General features: G+C 65.2%; 1 protein-coding gene across 2 annotated transcripts in view; it reads right to left on the reverse strand.

Annotated features, from left to right (window-relative positions):
* Positions 1 to 21,683, reverse strand: part of ATP4A (ATPase H+/K+ transporting subunit alpha) — a 31,886-nt gene that overhangs the window by 5,429 nt on the left and 4,774 nt on the right. Inside the window, exons 2-23 of one of the 2 annotated variants that reach the window (XM_087778457.1) lie at positions 19,974 to 20,122; positions 19,069 to 19,266; positions 18,204 to 18,497; positions 13,780 to 13,887; positions 13,111 to 13,170; positions 12,534 to 12,737; positions 11,852 to 11,965; positions 11,616 to 11,750; positions 11,393 to 11,510; positions 10,401 to 10,669; positions 9,730 to 9,928; positions 9,531 to 9,640; positions 8,861 to 8,995; positions 7,576 to 7,756; positions 6,305 to 6,474; positions 5,139 to 5,275; positions 4,884 to 5,034; positions 4,261 to 4,429; positions 4,032 to 4,186; positions 3,229 to 3,352; positions 1,513 to 1,658; positions 1,296 to 1,429 (exon numbers count right to left, since the gene is read on the reverse strand). In XM_087778457.1, coding sequence (XP_087634583.1) covers positions 1,296 to 1,429; positions 1,513 to 1,658; positions 3,229 to 3,352; positions 4,032 to 4,186; positions 4,261 to 4,429; positions 4,884 to 5,034; positions 5,139 to 5,275; positions 6,305 to 6,474; positions 7,576 to 7,756; positions 8,861 to 8,995; positions 9,531 to 9,640; positions 9,730 to 9,928; positions 10,401 to 10,669; positions 11,393 to 11,510; positions 11,616 to 11,750; positions 11,852 to 11,965; positions 12,534 to 12,737; positions 13,111 to 13,170; positions 13,780 to 13,887; positions 18,204 to 18,497; positions 19,069 to 19,266; positions 19,974 to 20,122 — 3,460 coding nt within the window. The remainder of the gene's footprint in view (positions 1 to 1,295; positions 1,430 to 1,512; positions 1,659 to 3,228; positions 3,353 to 4,031; positions 4,187 to 4,260; positions 4,430 to 4,883; positions 5,035 to 5,138; positions 5,276 to 6,304; positions 6,475 to 7,575; positions 7,757 to 8,860; positions 8,996 to 9,530; positions 9,641 to 9,729; positions 9,929 to 10,400; positions 10,670 to 11,392; positions 11,511 to 11,615; positions 11,751 to 11,851; positions 11,966 to 12,533; positions 12,738 to 13,110; positions 13,171 to 13,779; positions 13,888 to 18,203; positions 18,498 to 19,068; positions 19,267 to 19,973; positions 20,123 to 21,683) is intronic. The other variant, XM_087778458.1, reaches the window with a different exon arrangement.

Here is a 21,683-nt window from a genome sequence, read left to right on the forward strand (position 1 = left end):
AGAAGAACCCCTATAGCCCCCATAGGTACTGGCAGGGCCCCTAGCCCTCGGTAGTCGCTGGAAGCAGCCCCGTAGCCCCCATTGGCACCAGCAGAGTCCCGTCACTCCTATGGCCCCCATAGGCACTTGAAGAGCCCCTATAGCCCCCCTATAGCCCCTATAGGCACCGGAAGAGCCCATTGGCCCCCAGAAGAACCCCTATAGCCCCCATAGGTACTGGCAGGGCCCCTAGCCCTCGGTAGCCGCTGGAAGCAGCCCCGTAGCCCCCATTGGCACCAGCAGAGTCCCGTCACTCCTATGGCCCCCATAGGCACTTGAAGAGCCCCTATAGCCCCCCTATAGCCCCTATAGGCACCGGAAGAGCCCATTGGCCCCCAGAAGAACCCCTATAGCCCCCATAGGTACTGGCAGGGCCCCTAGCCCTCGGTAGTCGCTGGAAGCAGCCCCGTAGCCCCCATTGGCACCAGCAGAGTCCCGTCACTCCTATGGCCCCCATAGGCACTTGAAGAGCCCCTATAGCCCCCCTATAGCCCCTATAGGCACCGGAAGAGCCCATTGGCCCCCAGAAGAACCCCTATAGCCCCCATAGGTACTGGCAGGGCCCCTAGCCCTCGGTAGTCGCTGGAAGCAGCCCCGTAGCCCCCATTGACACCAGCAGAGTCCTGTCACTCCTATGGCCCCCATAGGCACTTGAAGAGCCCCTATAGCCCCCCTATAGCCCCTATAGGCACCGGAAGAGCCCATTGGCCCCCAGAAGGACCCCTATAGCCCCCATAGGTACTGGCAGGGCCCCTAGCCCTCGGTAGTCGCTGGAAGCAGCCCCGTAGCCCCCATTGGCACCAGCAGAGTCCCGTCACTCCTATGGCCCCCATAGGCACTTGAAGAGCCCCTATAGCCCCCCTATAGCCCCTATAGGCACCGGAAGAGCCCATTGGCCCCCAGAAGAACCCCTATAGCCCCCATAGGTACTGGCAGGGCCCCTAGCCCTCGGTAGTCGCTGGAAGCAGCCCCGTAGCCCCCATTGGCACCAGCAGAGTCCCGTCACTCTTATGGCCCCCATAGGCACTTGAAGAGCCCCTATAGCCCCCCTATAGCCCCTATAGGCACCGGAAGAGCCCATTGGCCCCCAGAAGAACCCCTATAGCCCCCATAGGTACTGGCAGGGCCCCTAGCCCTCGGTAGTCGCTGGAAGCAGCCCCGTAGCCCCCATTGGCACCAGCAGAGTCCCGTCACTCCTATGGCCCCCATAGGCACTTGAAGAGCCCCTATAGCCCCCCTATAGCCCCTATAGGCACCGGAAGAGGCCCTGCTGGAAGAGGGAGAGGCGTCGGGTCTTGCGGATGAGGACGTCGGCGATCTGGCACATCTCGATGCTGATGAAGAAGACGGTGTAGCAGGTGTACTGCTGGTAGTGGCGCTGCTCGAAGGTCTACGGGCGACGTATAGGTCAGCGGGGGGGAGGGGGGGGGGCCGTATAGGGGGCCCCGAGGGGTCTATAGGGCCTATACGTACCCATTGCTGGCCGTAGCTGTCCTGCAGCTCCTGCTCGTGGGTGTCTTCCCAACGCGGGCGCAAGCCCAAGCAGAGCAGCGGCCACCAACCCTCCTGCGCCATCGCCACGAAGTAGTCGGTGAAGCCGGCGAAGGACTGGATGGCACCTACCGGGGGGGGGGGGGGGCAGGGTTAGGGGGGGACCCAGGCGGCCGGGTGGCCAGGGACCCAGGTGGCCAGGTGGCCAAGGACCCAGGTGGCCAAGGACCTAGGTGGCCAAGGAGCCAGATGGCCAGGGACCTGGGGACCCAGGGATCCGGGTGGCCAGGGACCCATGTGTTTGGGGACTCAAGTGGCCAGGGACTCAAGTGGCCAGGGACCCAGGTGGCCAGGGACCCAGGTGGCCAAGTGGCCAGGGGCCCAGGTGACCAGGTGGCCAAGGACCCAGGCGGCCAAGGAGCCAGATGGCCAGGGACCTGGGGACCCAGGCATCTGGGTGGCCAGGGACACAGGTGGCCAAGTGGCCAAGGACCCAGGTGGCCAAGGAGCCAGATGGCCAGGGATCCGGGTGGCCAGGGACCCGTGTGTTTGGGGACTTAAGTGGCCAGGGACTCAGGTGGCCAGGGACCCAGGTGACCAGGTGGCCAAGGACCTAGGTGGCCAAGGAGCCAGATGGCCAGGGATCCGGGTGGCCAGGGATCCGGGTGGCCAGGCATCTGGGTGGCCAGGGACACAGGTGGCCAAGTGGCCAAGGACCCAGGTGGCCAAGGAGCCAGATGGCCAGGGACCTGTGTGTTTGGGGACTTAAGTGGCCAGGGCCCCAGGTGGCCAGGGACCCAGGTGTCCAAGTGGCCAGGGGCCCAGGTGACCATGTGGCCAAGGACCTAGGTGGCCAAGGAGCCAGATGGCCAGGGACCTGGGGACCCAGGGATCCGGGTGGCCAGGGACCCATGTGTTTGGGGACTCAAGTGGCCAGGGACTCAAGTGGCCAGGGACCCAGGTGGCCAGGGACCCAGGTGGCCAAGTGGCCAGGGGCCCAGGTGACCAGGTGGCCAAGGACCTAGGTGGCCAAGGAGCCAGATGGCCAGGGACCTGGGGACCCAGGCATCTGGGTGGCCAGGGACACAGGTGGCCAAGTGGCCAAGGACCCAGGTGGCCAAGGAGCCAGATGGCCAGGGATCCAGGTGGCCATGGACCCGTGTGTTTGGGGACTCAAGTGGCCAGGGACCCAGGTGGCCAGGGACCCAGGTGTCCAAGTGGCCAGGGGCCCAGGTGACCAGATGGCCAAGGACCTAGGTGGCCAAGGAGCCAGATGGCCAGGGACCTGGGGACCCAGGGATCCGGGTGGCCAGGGACCCAGGTGTTTGGGGACTCAAGTGGCCGGGGACTCAGGTGGCCAGGGGCCCAGGTGACCAGGTGGCCAAGGACCTAGGTGGCCAAGGAGTCAGATGGCCAGGGATCTGGGTGGCCAGGGACCCAGGTGTCTGGGGACTCAAGTGGCCGGGGACTCAAGTGGCCAGGGACCCAGGTGGCCATGGACCCAGGTGACCACCTGGGCGTGGCCAAGGACCCAGGCATCTGGGTGGCCAGGGACCGAGGTGTCTGGGCATCTCCAGGCATCTCCACACCCCGGTGTCCGGGCCACCCATGGACCCAGGTGTCAAGGGCACCCCAACATCTGGACCAGCCAGACCCCGCCCCCCCCCCCCAAGGTGGACCCCGGCGTCCGGGCCGTACCAATCTGGAAGTAGGAATACGCCGCCAAGGGTTCGTTGACCAATCGGTCGCGTCGAGGGTTGCGGGGCTTCAGGTGCATGATGTCACTCTCCGCCCTCTCATAGGCCAAGGAGACGGAGGGGAACTGTGGACCCAGGCACCCGGGTGAGGGACCCGGGCGTCTGGAGGGGACCCCAACATCTGGGTGGGGGTCCCCGGTATCTGGGGGACGGACCCAACCCTTGGGGTGAAGCACCCAAGTGTCGGGGTGAAGAAGGGTGAAGGTGTCAGGGTGAGGGACTCAAGGTGTTGGGGTGGAGGACCCAGGTATCTGGGAGGGACCCCGGCGGCCGGGTGAAGCACCCAATGGGTGAAGAACCCAACGACCAGTTGACGGACTGGTTGATGGACCCAGGCATCCAGAAGGGACCTTGGCATCTGGGTGAGGCACCCAACGGGTGAAGAACCCCAGCGTCCCCCGGTTCCTGGGTGAGGAACCTCAACGACCCTGGACTGGTTGATGGATGGTTGGACTGGTTGATGGACCCAGGCATCCAGGAGGGACCTTGGCATCTGGGTGAGGCACCCAACGGGTGAAGAACCCCAGCGTCCCCCGGTTCCTGGGTGAGGAACCTCAACGACCCTGGACTGGTTGATGGACCCAGGCATCCAGGTTGGGGACCCCAGCATCCGGGAGGGACCCCGGCATCTGGGTGAGGCACCCAACGGGTGAAGAACCCCCCCAAGGTCCATATGAAGCCCCCTGGTTCCTGGGTGAGGAACCTCAACGACCGGTTGATGGACCCAAGCGTCCGGGCACTCACGATGTCAGTGCAGAGCTCGATGAAGAGGATGGTGATGCAGCCCAAGGGCAGGGGGACGCTGGCCGTGATGTAGATGAGGTAAGGGGTCAACTCGGGGATGTTCTTGGTCAAGGTGTAGGCGATGGACTTCTTCAGGTTGTCAAAGATCAAGCGGCCTGGGAAGGGTGGGGACAGCGTCACCAGGGTGGTGTCGCCTGGTGTCCCCCATCCCCGGTGTCCCCAGCCCCACCTTGCTCCACGCCGGTGACGATGGAGGCGAAGTTGTCGTCGAGGAGGATCATGTCGGCCGCGTTCTTGGCGGCGTCGGAGCCGGCGATGCCCATGGCCACCCCGATGTCGGCCTTCTTCAGCGCCGGGGAGTCGTTCACCCCGTCGCCCGTCACCGCCACGATGGCGCCCTGGGGACACGGGGACCGGAGGGGTGGGGGATGAGGACCGGCACCGTCCCCATCGTGATGGCACCTTGGGAACGTCACCGTCCCCACCACGAGGGCCTCCTGGGGACAGAGGGACCAGAGGAATGGGGACAGGGCCCATCGCCGTCCCCGTCGTGACGGCACCTTGGGGACACGGGGCGTGGTGGCACCCTGCGGGATGCGGGGGACACGTCTCCGGTCATCCCAATGTCCCCAAAGCCACCCAATGTCCTCTCCCCACCGGGACTGGTAGTGGCTTCGAGTTGTGCCCATGTCCCCAGTGTTGTCACCTTCCTCGGTGTCCCCCCATGTCCCCAGTGTCCCCAATGTCCCCTCAGTGTCCCCAATGTCCCCATGCCTCCAGCATCCCCATGTCCCCAGTGTCCCCAGTCTCCCCCATGTCCCCACTGTCCCCCCAGTGTCCCAATGTCCCCACCAGCCGCTGGCAGCTCTCCACGATGACAAGTTTCTGCTGCGGTGACGTCCGGGCGAAGACCATCTCAGGGTGGGCGCGCAGGAGACCCTCCAGAGCCCCCGGTGTCATGGCCGCCAGCTCCGCCCCCGTCACCACCCGTGCCCGCGCCTGCCTGGGGAGGGGACAACACCGGACGCCTGGGTCCCCCCCACCCCACCCGGACACCCGGGTCCCCTCCTGGACACCCGGGTCCCCTCCCGGACGCTTGGGTCCCACCTGGGGTCCACCCGTTCGAGGGGGACGCGGAGACGAGCTGCCACCTCCTCGGGGGTCTCGCTGCCCTCTGAGATGATGCCAACGGCCGCCGCGATGGCCTTGGCCGTGATGGGGTGGTCTCCGGTCACCATGATGACCTGGGGACGAGGGGAGGTGGGGACGTTGGTGTGGGCCCGATGGTTCCTCATGGTCCCCAATGTCCCCCCATGTTCTTGGGATGTCCCCCCAGCCTCATGTCCCTCTTGTCCCCATGTCCCCAAATCCCTTTCTGGCCTTCCATGTCCTTGATGTCCCCATCTCTATGTCCCTCCCAGTCCCCCTGTCCATCTTGCGTCCCTCATGTCCCCCTATGCCCTTCCATGTCCTTGATGTCCCCCCATCCCCATGTCCCTCCTGATCCCCATGTCCTCCTGTCCCCCACGTCCTTGATGTCCCCCCATCCCCACGTCCCTCCTAATCCCCATGTCCTTGATGTCCCCCCCGTCCTCATGTCCCCCCTTTTGTCCCCATGTCCCTCCATGTCTCTGATGTCCCCCCATCCTCACGTCCATCCCAGTCCCCACGTCCCTCCATGTCCTTGATGTCCCCCCATCCCCATGTCCCCCCACGTCCCCACGTCCCTCCTAATCCCCACGTCCTTGATGTCCCCCCATCCCCACGTCCCTCCTAATCCCCATGTCCTTGATGTCCCCCCCGTCCTCATGTCCCCCCTTTTGTCCCCATGTCCCTCCATGTCTCTGATGTCCCCCCATCCTCACGTCCATCCCAGTCCCCACGTCCCTCCATGTCCTTGATGTCCCCCCATCCCCATGTCCCCCCACGTCCCCATGTCCCTCCTAATCCCCACATCCTTGATGTCCCCCCATCCCCACGTCCCTCCTAATCCCCATGTCCTTGATGTCCCCCCCGTCCTCATGTCCCCCTTTTGTCCCCATGTCCCTCCATGTCTCTGATGTCCCCCCATCCTCACGTCCATCCCAGTCCCCACGTCCCTCCATGTCCTTGATGTCCCCCCATCCCCATGTCCCCCCACGTCCCCATGTCCCTCCTAATCCCCATGTCCTTGATGTCCCCCCATCCTCACGTCCATCCCAGTCCCCATGTCCCTCCATGTCCTCGGTGTCCCCCCATCCCCATGTCCCCATGTCCCCAGCCGTGTCCCCTACCCTGATACCAGCCGTGCGACACTTGAGCACGGCCTGGGGGACGGTGGCCCTGGGTGGATCGATCATGGACACCAGCCCGGCGAAGCAGAGTCCCACGGCCACCTCCGGCAGCTCCTCGGGGTCCGTCCCCGCTGCCACCGTCCCCGCTGGCAGCCAGCGGGCGCAGAACCCTTGGGAGGGACAAGGGGGGGACGTGAGGGGACACGGCGGCGGGGACACCGGGACCCATGTGTATGGGAGTGTTGCATGTGCCACCCCCTGCACGTGTGTCCTCCATCCCACGTCCCCCATGTCCCCCCGTGTCCCAAATCTCCTCCATTTCCCCCCCATCTCCCCAGGGTGTCCCCACGTCCCCATCTCCCCATGGTGTCCCCATCTCCCCATGGTGTCCCCCCATCCCCATCTCCCCATGGTGTCCCCATCTCCCCATGGTGTCCCCCCATCCCCACGTCCCCATCTCCCCATGGTGTCCCTCCATCCCCACGTCCCCTCCATCCCCCCATCTCCCCATGGTGTCCCCCCATCCCCACGTCCCCTCCATCCCCATTTCCCCCCATCCCCCCATGGTGTCCCCCCATCCCTACGTCCCCTCCATCCCCCCACTCCACCCATCTCCCCATGGTGTCCCCACGTCCCCATCTCCCCATGGTGTCCCCATCTCCCCATGGTGTCCCCCCATCCCCACGTCCCCATCTCCCCATGGTGTCCCCACGTCCCCCTCTCCCCATGGTGTCCCTCCATCCCCACGTCCCCTCCATCCCCCCATCCCCCCATGGTGTCCCCCCATCCCCACGTCCCCTCCATCCCCATTTCCCCCCATCCCCCCGTGGTGTCCCCCCATCCTCACGTCCCCTCCATCCCCCCATTTCCCCCCATCCCCCCATGGTGTCCCCCCATCCTCACGTCCCCTCCATCCCCCCACTCCACCCATCTCCCCGGGGTGTCCCCCCATCCCCACGTCCCCTCCATCCCCCCACTCCACCCATCTCCCCGTGGTGTCCCCCCATCCCTACGTCCCCTCCATCCCCATTTCCCCCCCATCCCCCCATGGTGTCCCCCCATCCCTACGTCCCCTCCATCCCCCCACTCCACCCATCTCCCCGGGGTGTCCCCCCATCCCCACGTCCCCTCCATCCCCCCATCCCCCCATGGTGTCCCCCCATCCTCACGTCCCCTCCATCCCCCCACTCCACCCATCTCCCCGGGGTGTCCCCCCATCCCCACGTCCCCTCCATCCCCCCATCCCCCCCCACCCCCCATCCCCCACTCACCCAACACCCTCTCCCCACGCCCCCCCAGCTCGGCGTAGGCCCCCTCGAAGGCCTCCCGCCACTGGGCGTCCAGGGCCAGCTCCTGTCCCTTCAGCAGCACGGTGCTGCACCGCTCCAGCACCCGCTCGGGGGCACCTTTCAGCACCAGGAGCTGCCGTTCTCCCGCTTCGTGGACTGACAGCTGCCGAGGGACCCAGATGCCTCGGTTCCCACCCGGACACCTGGGTCCCCCCCCAAACATCTGGGTCCCTCCTGAACATCTGGATCCCCCTTGGATACTTGGGTTCCTCCTTGGACACTTGGGTTCCTCCTGAACACCAAGGTCCCCCCCGAACATCTGGGTCTCTCCTGGACATCTGAGTCCGTCCCCCCCCCCCGGACACCTGGGTCCCTCCTGAACATCTGGGTCCACCCTGGACGCCTTGGTCTCCCTCGGACACTTGAGTCCTTTGTGAACACCAAGGTCCCTCCTCAACATCTGGGTCCACCCCTGAACATCTGGATCCCCCTCGGACACCTGGGTCTCCCTTGGACACTTGGGTCCCTCCCCAACACCAAGGTCCCCCCCGAACATCTGGGTCCCTCCTGGACATCTGGGTCCCCCCCTGGACACCTGGGTCCCTCCTGAACATCTGGGTCCACCCCTGAACATCTGGACCCCCCCCGAACCTCTGGATCCCCCTCGGACACCTGGGTCTCCCTTGGACACTTGGGTCCCTCCCCAACACCAAGGTCCCCCCCGAACATCTGGGTCCCTCCTGAACATCTGGACCCCCCCTGAACATCTGGATCCCCCTCGGACACCTGGGTCTCCCTTGGACACTTGGGTCCCTCCCCAACACCAAGGTCCCCCCCGCCCATCTGGGTCCCTCCTGGACATCTGGGTCCCCCCCTGGACACCTGGGTCCCTCCTGAACATCTGGGTCCACCCCTGAACATCTGGACCCCCCCCGAACATCTGGATCCCCCTCGGACACCTGGGTCTCCCTTGGACACTTGGGTCCCTCCCCAACACCAAGGTCCCCCCCGAACATCTGGGTCCCTCCTGAACATCTGGACCCCCCCTGAACATCTGGATCCCCCTCGGACACCTGGGTCTCCCTTGGACACTTGGGTCCCTCCCCAACACCAAGGTCCCTCCTCAACATCTGGGTCCCTCCTGAACATCTGGGTTCCCCCCCCCCCCCCGGATACCTGGGTTCCTCCCAGATGCCTGGGTCCCTCCTGAACATCTGGACCCCCCCGAACATCTGGACCCCCCCCCCAGACCACTGGGTCCCCCCACCTGGAACTTGTTGGTGGAGTTGAAGGGCAGCTCGGCCACCTTGGGGAAGCGTCCGCGCGCCTCCGCCACCGACCCCACCGTCACCTCCGCGAACTTCAGCAGCGCCGTCTCCGAAGCGTCGCCGATGACCTCGCGCTGCGGGGGCGGGGCTTACGTGGGCGGGGGGAGGGCATATCGCCCCATATAGGACCCTTCTCTGGGGAAGGTCCTGGACCCTATGTGCATCTCCAAGCCCTATATAGGGCCCCTATAGGGGTGCCCGCATCGCCCTCCCAGCCCCATATAGGGCTTCTATAGGGGTCCTATATGACATTTCCAGCCCCATATAGTGTCCCCACGGGCATCCTGGCCCCTATATGTCCCTCCCAACCCCATGTGGAGCCTCTATGGGGGGTCCCTGGCCCCTATACGCCCCTCCCAGCCCCATATAATGCCCCTACGGGTGTCCTGGGACTTATATACCCCTCCCAGCCCTATATGGGGCCCCTATATAGCCCTCCATCATCCCATATAGGACCCCTATGGCAGTTCCTGTACACCCTTCCCAGCCCCATATAGGGCCCCTAGAGGAGTCCTAGGCCCTTCTCCCAATCCCATATAGGGTCCCTAAATGTCCCTCCCAGCCCCATATAGGGCCCCTATAGGGCTCGTAGCCCCATACGCGTCCCACCTTGGCCACGGGGACGTTGTCTTGTCCCGGCTTGAACTGGGCCCTATTGCAGAGGGTGACGACACGGCTCAGCATGGTCCACGTCTCGGACGATTGGTCGAAGCTCTGACCTGGGCGGTGGGCCATAGGGGTCACCTCAAGGGACCCAGGCGTCCGGGGTGAGGGGGGGGGGGGGGGCGGACCCAGGCATCCGGCTCACCTGATTGGTCCTCGGTCGTGTCGGCCGTATGGATCTGGTTGTCGAACCACAGATGTGCCACCGTCATCCGGTTTTGGGTGAGGGTCCCCGTCTTGTCGGAGCAGATGACCGAGGTGGAACCCAACGTCTCCACGGCTTCCAGGTTCTTCACCACGCAATTCTTCCGCGCCAGCCGCTTCGCCGTCAGCGAGAGGCAAACCTGGGGCCGGAGAAGTCCGTCGGCACCCTGGGGAACCCTGGGAGCCCTACGGCCCCCGTGGGACCCCCCGGAGGTGGTGTGGTGGCCTTGGAGCCGTGGGGACCTCCAGGAAAGCAGTTGATGCCCGTGGACCCGTAGGGACAACGAGAACCCATAGCGCATCCTTGGGTCGCGTTGGACCCATGGGTCCTACGCGAACCCCACGAAGACCCTCAAGGACCTCGTAGCACCCATGGCTTGTGATGGACCCGTGGGGACCTCCTGGAGCTCCTGTGGTGGCCTTGGAACCATGGGGACCTTCAGGAAAACAGCTGACGCCCCGTAGGGACCATCAGGGCCCATGGAGACCCCCTGGGTTGTGTTGGACCCATGGGTCCCATATAAACCCCATGAAGACCCTCAAAGGCCCTATAGCACCCACGGTTCGTGATGGGACCCATAGCTCCAACCCCTGCGATGCCCCAAACCATACCGTGACAGTGGCCAGCAGCCCCTCAGGGACGTAGGCCACGACGATGGCCATGAAGAAGACCATGGCACGGAGGAAGGGGTAGCCGATGACCATGGCCACCACGAAGAAGGTGGCACCGAAGAAGATGGCGAGGCCGGCGATGATGTCAACAAAGTGCTCGATTTCGATGGCGATGGGCGTCTTCTCGTTCTCCACCCCTGAGGCCAAGCTGGCGATGCGTCCGATGATGGTCCGGTCACCCGTGTTGATCACCAGCCCCATCGCTGTCCCTATGGGACCCAAGTATCTGGGTGGGTTGGGGGACCCAGGCGTCCGGGTGGGACCCAGGTGGCCGGGAAGGGGACCCAGGTGTCCAGGTGGGGACCCAGACGTCCGGGTGGGACCCAGGTGGCCGGGAAGGGGACCCAGGTGTCCAGGTGGGACCCAGGTGGCCGGGAAGGGGACCCAGGTGTCCAGGTGGGACCCAGATGTTGAGGAGGGACCTTGGTGTTCATGAGGGACCCAAGTGTCCAAGGGAGACCCAGGTGTCTGAGAGGGATCCAGATGTTCAGGGGGGGTCCAGATGTTCAGGAGGAACCCAGATGTTGAGGAGGGACCTTGGTGTTCATGAAGGACTCAAGTGTCCGAGGGAGACCAAGGTGTCCAGGGTGGACCCAGATGTTCAAGAGGAACCCAGGCATCTGGGTGGGACCCAGGTGTCCGGGTGGGGACCCAGACGTCCTGGTGGGACCCAGGCGTCCGGGTGGGACCCAGGTGTCCGGAAAGGGGACCCAGGTGTCCAGGTGGGACCCAGGTGGCCGGGAAGGGAACCCAGGTGTCCGGGTGGGGACCCAGACGTCCGGGTGGGACCCCGGTGGCCGGGAAGGGGACCCAGGTGTCCGGGTGGGGACCCAGACGTCCGGGTGGGACCCCGGTGTCCGGGAAGGGGACCCAGGTGTCCAGGTGGGGACCCAGGTGTCCGGGTGGGACCCCGGTGTCCGGGTGGGACGCACCTTCTAGGCACATGGTGGAGAAGAAGGCGATGTTGCGGGTCTCCAAGGGCGAATCATGGGTGCACTCGGGTGACCGCGTCTGGGGCTCCGACTCCCCCGTCAAGGATGAGTTGTCCACCTGGAGGTGGCGGTGGGAGGACAGAACTCACCTCAGGGGGGGGACCCAGGCATCCGCGCACCCCTCCCCCCCCCAAAAAAAGAGGACCCAGGTGGCCACGCCCACCTTGCAACCCTGAGCTGAGATGATGCGGATGTCTGCAGGAACTCGGTCCCCTCCTTTGATCTCCACCAGGTCACCGACCACCAGCTCGTTGGCGTTGATCTGCAGCTTGTCCCCTTCTCGGATCACCGTGGCTTGCTGGAGGTGACAGGAGAAGCCCAGGTGGCCGGGTGGGCACCCAGGTGGCCGGGTGGGCACCCAGGTGTCTGGGTAAGGAAGGGACGCCCCCCCTCCCCCACCTGAGGGACGAGGTTCTTGAAGCTGGCGATGATGTTGGTGCTCTTGAACTCCTGGTAGTAGCCGAAGCAACCGGTGACGACGACGACGGCGATGAGGGCGATGGCGAGGTACAGCTGGGGGGGAGGGGGTGGGGACAGGATCAGGCCCCCGGGGTGGGGACCCAGGTGTCCGTGTACTCCCAGCCAAGGGCACCCAGGCGTCCTGCCCTCCGGAGGGTCCCAGGCACCTCGTTCCTCCCCCGGAGCCCCCCAGGTTGCCCCCTCTCGAGGGCTCCAGGTGCCCCCCAAGATGGACCCAGATGTTCCCCAGGTGTTCCTCAACCCATGGAGCCATGCATCCCTCTAAGACGAACCCAGATGTTCTCCAGCCCAGGTGGACCCAGATGTTCCCCAAGATGGACCCAGGCGTTCCTCAGCCCAGGGACCCAGACATTCTGCCCCCCCGCCCCCGACAGATCCAGATGTTCCTCGAGATGGACCCAGGTGTCCCCTCCCCCGAGATGGACCCAGATGTTCCCCCAGATGCACTCGAGCGTTCCTCAACCCATAGACCCACGTGTATCCCCCCTAAATGAACCCAGGTGTTGCCCCCCAAGATGGACCCAGATGTCCCCGTCCCCCCCCAAGATGGACCCAGATGTCCTGTCCCCTCCCCCAAGATGGCCCCAGGTGTCCAGCATACGTTGTCGGAGCTGCCGCGGTCACCCTCTCCCTCCTGCACGCCGTAGGCGATGAGGCAAATGGCCGCCGCCACCCACATCAGGCACTGGAGACCCCCGGCCAACTGTCGCCCAAACTTGACGCACTCGGGGGTCCCGCGGGGGGGGCGGAGCTCGTTGGGGCCGTCCCGCAGCAGCCGCTCGGCTGCCACCGCCTCCACCAGGCCCTGCCGGGGTCAAGCGGGGTCATGGGGTCAACGGGGGTCAACGGGGTTGGTGGGGTCACTGGCATTGGTGGGGTCAATGGGGTTGATGAGGTCAAGAGGTTGGTGGGGGTCATGGAGCTGACTGGGGTCAATGGGGTCGATGGGGTTGGTGGGGGTCAGTGGGGTCATTGGGGTTGATGGGTCATGGGGGGTCATCAGGGTCAATGAGGTTGGTTGGGGTCAAGGTGACCGGTAGGGTCATGGGGTCAATGGGGCTGACAGGGGTCAATGGGGCTGACGGGGGTCAGTGGGGTGGGGGGGTCCGAGGGTCACGGTGCTGGGAGCTGTGGGGGGTTGTGGGATCGGCTGGGGTCAGAGGTCAGAGGTCACCCACCTTGGAGATGCTGGTGCTGTACTTGACCTCCAGGTCGTTCACATCGAGCTTGTGGTCATCCTGGGGGCACCTGCCTCAGCACTGGCCCCTGACCCCTGACCCTCCCAGTGCCCCCCATTACAGCCCAGTGCCCTCACTGCCTCTCCCAGTGCCCTACTGACCTTCTCCGTCCCTCTCTTGACCCCTGTTGACCTCCCAGTCCTCCCTATTGACCCTCCCAGTCACTCCCAGTGCCCCATTGACCTCTGTTGACCTCCCCGTGCCCACATGGACCTCCCAGTCCCTCCCAGTTCCCCCCACTGACTGTCCCAGTTGCCTCCATTGACCCTTGATAACCCCCGCACTCCTCCAGTTGACCTCCCGGTGCCCCCCTTTGACCCCCATTCCCTCCCAGTGCCCCCCCCGGTGACCCCCTAGTCCCTCCCAGTCGCCCTTGTTGACCTCCCAGTCTTCCCCATTGACCTCCCAGCCCCTCCAGTTGACCTCCCAGTGCCCCCCGTTGACCCCCAACCCTTCCCAGTGCCCCCCGTTGATGCCCAGTCCCTCCCAGTCCCCCTTGTTGACCTCCCAGCCTCCCCACTGACCTCCCGGTCTCCCCCTACCCCCTCAGTTGACCTCCCAGCGCCCCCCATTGACCCTCCCAGTCCCTCCCAGTCCCCCCCCCCGTACCACATCCATCTCCTTCTTCATGTCCTCCAGCTTCTCCTGCTTGCGGCGGCCACGCCCCTTTGGCGGCGGGCGCGGGGCCTTGCCCCGCGGCCCCAGCTCATAGCTCTCCTGGGGGCAGAGGTCAGAGGTCAGGGGTCGCCTGGGGAGGGGGTCCCTCTGTCCGTCCGTCCCTCCCTCCCCCCTCCCGCCTCCATCTTTCCCTTCACCTCGTGCCACCTTGTCTCCGCCCACGTGTCCATCTGTCTGTCCCTCCGTCCGTCCCTTCATCTCTCTCTCCGTCCCTCCAGCTGTCCCTCTGTCCATCCCTCATCTCTTTGTCCATCCGTCTGTCCATCCCTCCATCCCTTTGTCCATCCCTCCGTCCCCCCCGTCCATCCCTCATCTCTCTGTCCGTCCATCCCTCCACCCAAACTTGTCCCACCATCCCTCCCTCCATCTTTCGGTTGGTCCCTCCGTCCTTCTGTCCATCCCCCTCTCTGTCCGTCCCTCTGTCCTTCCCGCCATCCCTCTGTCCATCTCTCCATCCTTCCGTCCCGCCGTCCTTCTGTCCATCCCTCCGTCCATCCCTTCGTACCTCCGTCCGTCCTTCTGTCCATCCTTCCCTCCCTTCGTCCATCCGTCTCTCCATCCCTCCCTCCCTCCCTCTGTCCGTCCTTCCATCCCTCTGTCCCTCCGTCCATCCATCCGTCCTGTCCATCCTTCCCTCCCTTTGTCCATCCGTCTGTCCATCCTTCCAGCCCTCCGTCCATCCGTCTGTCCAGCCCTCCCTCTCCCCATCCCTCCCTCCATCTTCTCCACCTCCCCCCCTCACCTCCTTCCCCATGGCGGCTCCCAGCAGCTCCCAGTCCCTCCCAGTGCCTCCCAGTCCGCTCCCCACCTCCCCTTATACCCCCTCGGGAACCGCCCCAAGGTGACCTCGCCGGGACGCCTTGGGGGGGGGGGTGGGGACACCCAGACGCCTGGGTCCCATTTTGGGGGGGGGGGGGGGACACTGGGACACCCCGGGGCGGGGTTTTGGGGCTGGGGGGCACCCGGCCGCCTGGGTCCCCCCGAACTCTTGGGTTCCCCCAAACACGGGGGGAGGGGGGGGCAGGGTGGGCTCCCGCGTCCCCCCCATCCCCACGTCGCCCTCGGGCCGCCCTTGATGCCGTTCCCCTCCCCCCTTCCCCCGCCCTTATCAAGTTCGGGCTTATCGAATGTGGGGGAGGGGAGCCCCCCCCCCCCCCCCCCCCCCCCCCCCCCGCAGGCCTGGGTCCCCTTTTGCCGCTCGTTAACGATTAATTACTGCTATCTTATCGGCCTCGCTCCCGACGTCCCCGTGACGCGGGGCGGGGGGTAATTACGGGAGGGAGGTCTCTGGGGACCCAGGTGTCCGGGCTCCCATCATGCCTTGCTCTCAGCTTAGCTACCGCTAAACCGGGGGGACAACCCTGCACCCCTCCTTCCATCCTCCCACCCCCAGGCATCTGGGAGTTCCCATCATGCCTTGCTCTACCCCTCCTAGGGGTGCCAGGCGTCTGGGCCCCACGGCGTGAGGCCGGGCCCCACGGCGTCGCCGTGCTTCGCTTGGGTGAACCCAAGCGTCCGCCTTCCCATCGTGCCCTTGCCACCCCCACCCCCACCCCCACCCCCAAAACGGGAACCCAAGCATCCGGGCTCCCATGAAGCTTTGCTTTACTCCCCCCACCCCCCAGGGTCCCAAGGGGGATGTGGGGTTCCGGATACCCAGGGGGCTTTGCGGTGGGGAGATGGGGGGGGGGTGTGGGGGGGGTGGGGTGGCATGACCCGCCCCGGACGCCCGGGTCCCCTTTGGGACACGACCCAAACGTTTGGGTCGATTGAACGAAAGCCGCCCGGACGCCCGGGTCCTCCAGCCGTCAAGTTCAAGTTTGGGGGGCGTCAGGTGAGAAGGGACCATTGATTGGCCCGGACGCCTGGGTCCCTTCGGGGCAGGAGGTCCATGGGGTGGTGGCACCCATGGGGTGGTGGGACACGGACGCATGGGTTCCTTCGGGGCACCTATGGGGTGGTGGGACCCAGATACCTGGGTTCCTTTGGGGCAGGAGGTCCGTGGGGTGGTGGCGCCCATGGGGTGGTGGGACATGGACGTCTCGGTCCCTTTGGGGCATCTATAGGGTGGTGGGACCCAAACACCTGGATCCCTTCGGGGCAGGAGGTCCATGGGGTGGTGGCACCCATGGGGTGGTGGGACACGGACGCATGGGTTCCTTTGGGGCACCTATGGGGTGGTGGGACCCAAACACCTGGATCCCTTCGGGGCAGGAGGTCCATGGGGTGGTGGCGCCCATGGGGTGGTGGGACATGGACGTCTCGGTCCCTTTGGGGCACCTATGGGGTAGTGGGACCCAAACACCTGGATCCCTTCGGGGCAGGAGGTCCATGGGGTGGTGGCGCCCATGGGGTGGTGGGACATGGACGTCTCGGTCCCTTTGGGGCACCTATGGGGTGGTGGGACCCAAACACCTGGATCCCTTCGGGGCAGGAGGTCTATGGGGTGGTGGCGCCCATGGGGTGGTGGGACAGGGACGTCTCGGTCCCTTTGGGGCACCCATGGGGTGGTGGGACCCAGATACCTGGGTTTCTTTGGGGCAGGAGGTCCGTGGGGTGGTGGTGCCCATGGGGTGGTGGGACACGGACGTCTCGGTCCCTTCGGGGCACCCATGGGGTGGTGGGACCCAGATACCTGGGTTCCTTTGGGGCAGGAGGTCCATGGGGTGGTGGCACCCATGGGGTGGTGGGACACGGACGTCTGGGTCCCTTTGGGGCATCTATAGGGTGGTGGGACCCAAACACCTGGATCCCTTCGGGGCAGGAGGTCCATGGGGTGGTGGCACCCATGGGGTGGTGGGACACGGACGCATGGGTTCCTTTGGGGCACCTATGGGGTGGTGGGACCCAAACACCTGGGTCCCTTCGGGGCAGGAGGTCCATGGGGTGGTGGCACCCATGGGGTGGTGGGACACGGACGTCTCGGTCCCTTCGGGGCACCTATGGGGTGGTGGGACCCAGATACCTGGGTTCCTTTGGGGCAGGAGGTCCATGGGGTGGTGGCACCCATGGGGTGGTGGGACACGGACGTCTGGGTCCCTTCGGGGCACCTATGGGGTGGTGGGACCCAAACACCTGGATCCCTTCGGGGCAGGAGGTCCATGGGGTGGTGGCGCCCATGGGGTGGTGGGACACGGACGTCTGGGTCCCTTCGGGGTACCCATGGGGTGGTGGGACATGGACGTCTCGGTCCCTTTGGGGCATCTATGGGGTGGTGGGACCCAAACACCTGGATCCCTTTGGGGCAGGAGGTCCATGGGGTGGTGGGACGCAAACACCTGGGTCCTTTTGGGGAATCTATGGGGCAGTGGGACCCGGACCCCTGGGTCCCCTCGGGGCAGGAGGTCCATGGGGTGGGGGTGGTGGCACCCAGACACCTGGGTCCCTTTGCGAAGAGGGAAGGAAGTGGGCTCGACTGGCTACGAGCGGGGGAGGAGGCTGGGAACCCGGACGCCTGGGTCCCTCCTGTGTCTCAGAGGGGCGGGTGAAGGAGGCCGAACCCGGACGTCTGGGTCCCCTCGGACGCCCGGGTCCCCCCCACCGGACACCTGGGTGTCGTCCGTCCCCGTCCCCCCCCGTCTCAAGTTGACGCTTCGACCTCCTCGCTCAGGTCTGGACGCTGCCGAGATGCGGCTCTTCGTCTGCCTCCTCTTCCTCATCCCAGGTAGGGACCTTCCCCGGCTGCCTACGTCCCCTGGGGGAGGGGCGGGGAGCTGGGGGGGGGGGTCACGGTGGGGGAGGAGGGGCTCCTTCTGGTCTTTGGGCGTGGAGGGGGTGATGGATAGGCTTCCCCAGATGCCTGGGTCCCCAAAACACCTGGGTCCCTGGATGCCTGCATCCCCCGGAAGCCTGGGTGCATCTGGTCTTTGGGGTTGAAGGTGCCTCCAGAACATCTCCATCCCCGCACACCTGGGTCCCCGACCACCTGGGTCCCCGACCACCTGGGTCCCCGGCCTCGTGGGTCCCCAAAACGTCTATGTCCCTGGATGCCTTGGTCACTCATCTGCCTGGGTCCCTCTGGCCTTTGAGGTTTGAAGGCCTCCTCAGAACATCTCAGTGCCCAGACATCTGCGTCCCTGGACACCTGGGTTCCCAACCACCTCTGTCCCTGGACTCCTGGGTCCCCAAAACACCTGGGTCCCCGGACGTCTAGGTCCCTCAGCGGCCGAGGTCCCTCTGTCCTTTGGGGTTGAAGGTGTCTCTAGAACATCTCCATCCCCGGACTTCTGTGTCCCTGGATGCCTGGGTCCCCGATGGCCTGGGTCCCTGGGCTCCTGGGTCCCCAAAACCCCTTGATCCCCCAAACACCTGGGTCCCTTACACCTTCTACAGGCTCCCTCTCCACCTGCCCTAACCTGGTGACGGGTCCGAACGAGGTGATGGCCGCGTTGGGTTCCTGCCTCCACATCCCCTGCCGCTACAGCCTGTGCAAAGACGGAACGAACGTCCAGCTCCGTTGGATCCATCAACCCGCTTACGATCAGAAGAAGAAGGAATTTAAGGGGCGGAGCGTGGCCGAACTCCGATGGATCCCAGGAACCAGGGACGGCGACTGTAGCCTGGTCCTGCAACACATCCAAGCCCACGACGCCGGCGCCTACGGCTTGCGGTTGGAGGCCGATCTCGTGCGTCAGCCCAACAGCAAACTGCTGTGGATGCACCCCGTCACCGTCAACGTCACCGGTAGGGACAGGCAGCTGCCTGCCACCCCCTCGTCCGTCCCCCTCGTTGTCCCACCGATGTTCCCCCTTTGTCCTGCCCGTTGTCACCTCCTTGTCCCCCCATTATCCCCATCTTGTCACCCCGTTTCCCCCCCTCGTCCCCATGTTGTCCCCTCCTTGTCCTCCGTTATCCGTCCCCTTGGACCTCTCTTGTCCCTCTTTGTCCCCCCGTTGTCACCCCTTGTCCCCCTATTGACCCCATATTGTCCCCCCCCATTGATCCCCCCATTATCCCACGCCTTGTCCCCCCGTTATCCCCATCTTGTCCCCCCCATTGACCCCATCTTGCCCCCCATCACCCCATACCGTCCCCCCTCGTCCCCCCATCACCCCGTATCGCCCCCCTTTGCCCCCACCCCCATCTCTTCCCCCCGCTGACGCCTCTCGCAGACTCCCACCCCGCTCCCCGCCTATGGCCGGACCCAGCCCCCCTCACCGAAGGCCACCGGACCACCCTTGGGTGCTGGGTGCCCCTCGCCTGCCCCGAAGACACCCTCACCTGGAAGGGACCCATCATCAATGCACCGGGGGTCCGGAAGGCGACCTGGACCCCCCCGGAGACCATCACGTCCCGCCCGGTCCTGGGCAACCTCTTGACCTTCGAGCCTCTTTGGTACCACGACGGGTCCCTCCTGGAATGCATCCTCCTGCGACGCGACGGGAAGATCAGCGAGGTGTCCCGGCATCTCCAGGTCAACTGTGAGAGATGGGGTGGGGGTCTTTGGGGGGGCTATGGGGGGGACCCTGGTGGATTATGGGGGTCCCTGGGGCTCCGGGGTTCCTCGGGCTCTTGGGTTCTTCATCTAAGGGTCTTGGGGGGGGCTGCAGATGATCCTGGCCTGGGTGTCCCACCATCTTTAGGTCCACTTTGAGATTTGGGGGGGGTCCTTGAGAGTTATGGGGGTCCCTGGGGGGGGGGAGGGGTTATGGAGGTCCCATGGATGCCTGGGTTCCCCATATGGGGGCTATGGGGAGTCTTGCGGGGGGGCTACGGGTGGCCCTAGCGTGGATGGCCCACCAGCTTCAGGTCCAATGTGAGACGTGGGGGGTCTCTGGGGGGTCCCTGGGGGGTTATGGGGGTCCTACAGACTCCTGGGTCCCCCATGTGGGGATTATGGGGGGCCTGGGGGGCTATGGGGGGTTCTGGGTGCGTATAGGGGGCTGGGCGAGGTCCCTTGGGGGACCTATGGGGGCTATAGGGGTCCTGGGGTTGGCCTGGGGGGTCCCTAGGGTGCTTATGGGATTCTAGAGGTGCGCGTAGGACCCATACTGGTCTATACCGGTCCCTCCCCAGACGCCCCGCGGGACGTGCACGTGGAGATGACGCCACCGTCCCCCATCCACGAGGGCGGGGAGGTGACGCTGAGCTGCCGGGACTCGGCCAAACCCCCCTCCCACAGCTACACCTGGAGCTTGGACGGCCGGACCCTGTCCCACACCGCGGCCCAGGTCCTCCTGCAGCCAATCCGGGCCGCCGATGGTGGCTCCTATCGCTGCCGGGCCATCAACATCGCGGGGGAAACCGAGTCGAACGCCGTCACTCTCGAAGTCTACTGTGAGTGGGGCAAGATGGCGGCGGAGGGGGGGGGGCAAGATGGCAGTGCAGGGTGGGACAAGATGGTGGCCTGGAGGGACCTGTCCATCACCCTTAGCCCCACCCCCTGAGGCACCTGTCCATCACCCTTAGTCCCACCCCTGAGGCGCCTGTCCATCATCTTTTGTGCCACCCCATGATGAAACTGTCAATCATCCTTAGCTCCACCCATTAAGAACCTGTCCATCATCCTTTGTTGCACCCCATGATGAAACTGTCAATCACCCTTAGCCCCACCCCATAAGTCACCTGTCCATCAGCCATCACCCTACCCCGTGAGGCACCTGTCAATCACCCTTCACCCCTCCTCTTTCTGGCCCTGTGGGCGTGGCCAGAACCTCTCCCAACCAATGACCGCCCACAGACCCCCCACGGGACGTACGGGTGGAGGTGACGCCACCGTCCCCCGTCCACGAGGGCTGGGACGTGACGCTGAGCTGCCGGGACTCCTCCAATCCCCCGTCCCAAGCCTTCACCTGGAGCTTGGAGGACCAGATCCTGTCCCACACCACGGCCCAGGTCTTCCTCCGTCCCACCAAAGCCACGGATGGTGGCTCCTACAGCTGCCAGGCCACCAACAGCTTAGGGACAGCCAAGTCCCTCCCTACCACCCTTGAGGTCTACTGTGAGTGGGGCAAGATGGCGGTGGAGGGTGGTCAAGATGGCCACGGGGTGGTCGAGATGGCCACGGGGTGGTCAAGATGGTGGGGAGGTTGGTCAAGATGGCCGTAGGTAGTCAAGGTGGCCGCAGATAGTCAAGGTGGTGTTGGGGTGGTCAAGATGGCCACGGGGTGGTCAAAGGGGTGGTGAGGTGGTCAAGATGCTGGGGGAGGGAGGCAAGACAGTGGTGATGTGGCCGTGGTGGCCATAGAATGGTCAGAATGGTGGCAGGGTAGTCAAGGTGGCTATAGATGGTCCAAGATGGCCGTCACGTAGTCAAGATGGTGGTGATGCGGCCATGGTAGCCGTGGGGTGGGCAAGATGGCGGTAGGGTGGTCAAGGTGGCCGTAGGGTGGGCAAGATGGTGGTAGGGTGGCCAAGATGGCCATAGGGTGGTCAAGATGGCCATGGGGCAGCCAAGAGGGTGGTAGGGTGGCCAAGATGGCCGTAGGGTGGTCAAGATGGCCGTAGGGTGGTCAAGATGGCGGTAGGGTGGTCAAGATGGCCATGGGGCAGCCAAGATGGCGGTAGGGTGGTCAAGATGGCCATGGGGAGGCCAAGATGGCGGTAGGGTGGTCAAGACGGCCGTAGGGTGGTCAAGATGGCCATGGGGCAGCCAAGATGGTGGTAGGGTGGTCAAGATGGCTGTAGGGTGGTCAAGATGGCTGTGGGGTGGTCAAGATGGCCATGGGGCAGCCAAGATGGCGGTAGGGTGGTGAAGATGGCCGTAGGGTGGTCAAGATGGCCATGGGGCAGCCAAGATGGTGGTAGGGTGGTCAAGATGGCTGTAGGGTGGTCAAGATGGCCATGGGGTGGCCAAAATGGCCGCAGGGTGGTCAAGATGGCCATGGGGCAGCCAA

The sequence above is a fragment of the Nipponia nippon genome, unplaced genomic scaffold, assembly GCF_047370975.1.
Source record: "Nipponia nippon isolate SJK-2023a ecotype South Korea unplaced genomic scaffold, ASM4737097v1 scaffold_44, whole genome shotgun sequence".
NCBI classification, from domain to species: domain Eukaryota; kingdom Metazoa; phylum Chordata; class Aves; order Pelecaniformes; family Threskiornithidae; genus Nipponia; species Nipponia nippon.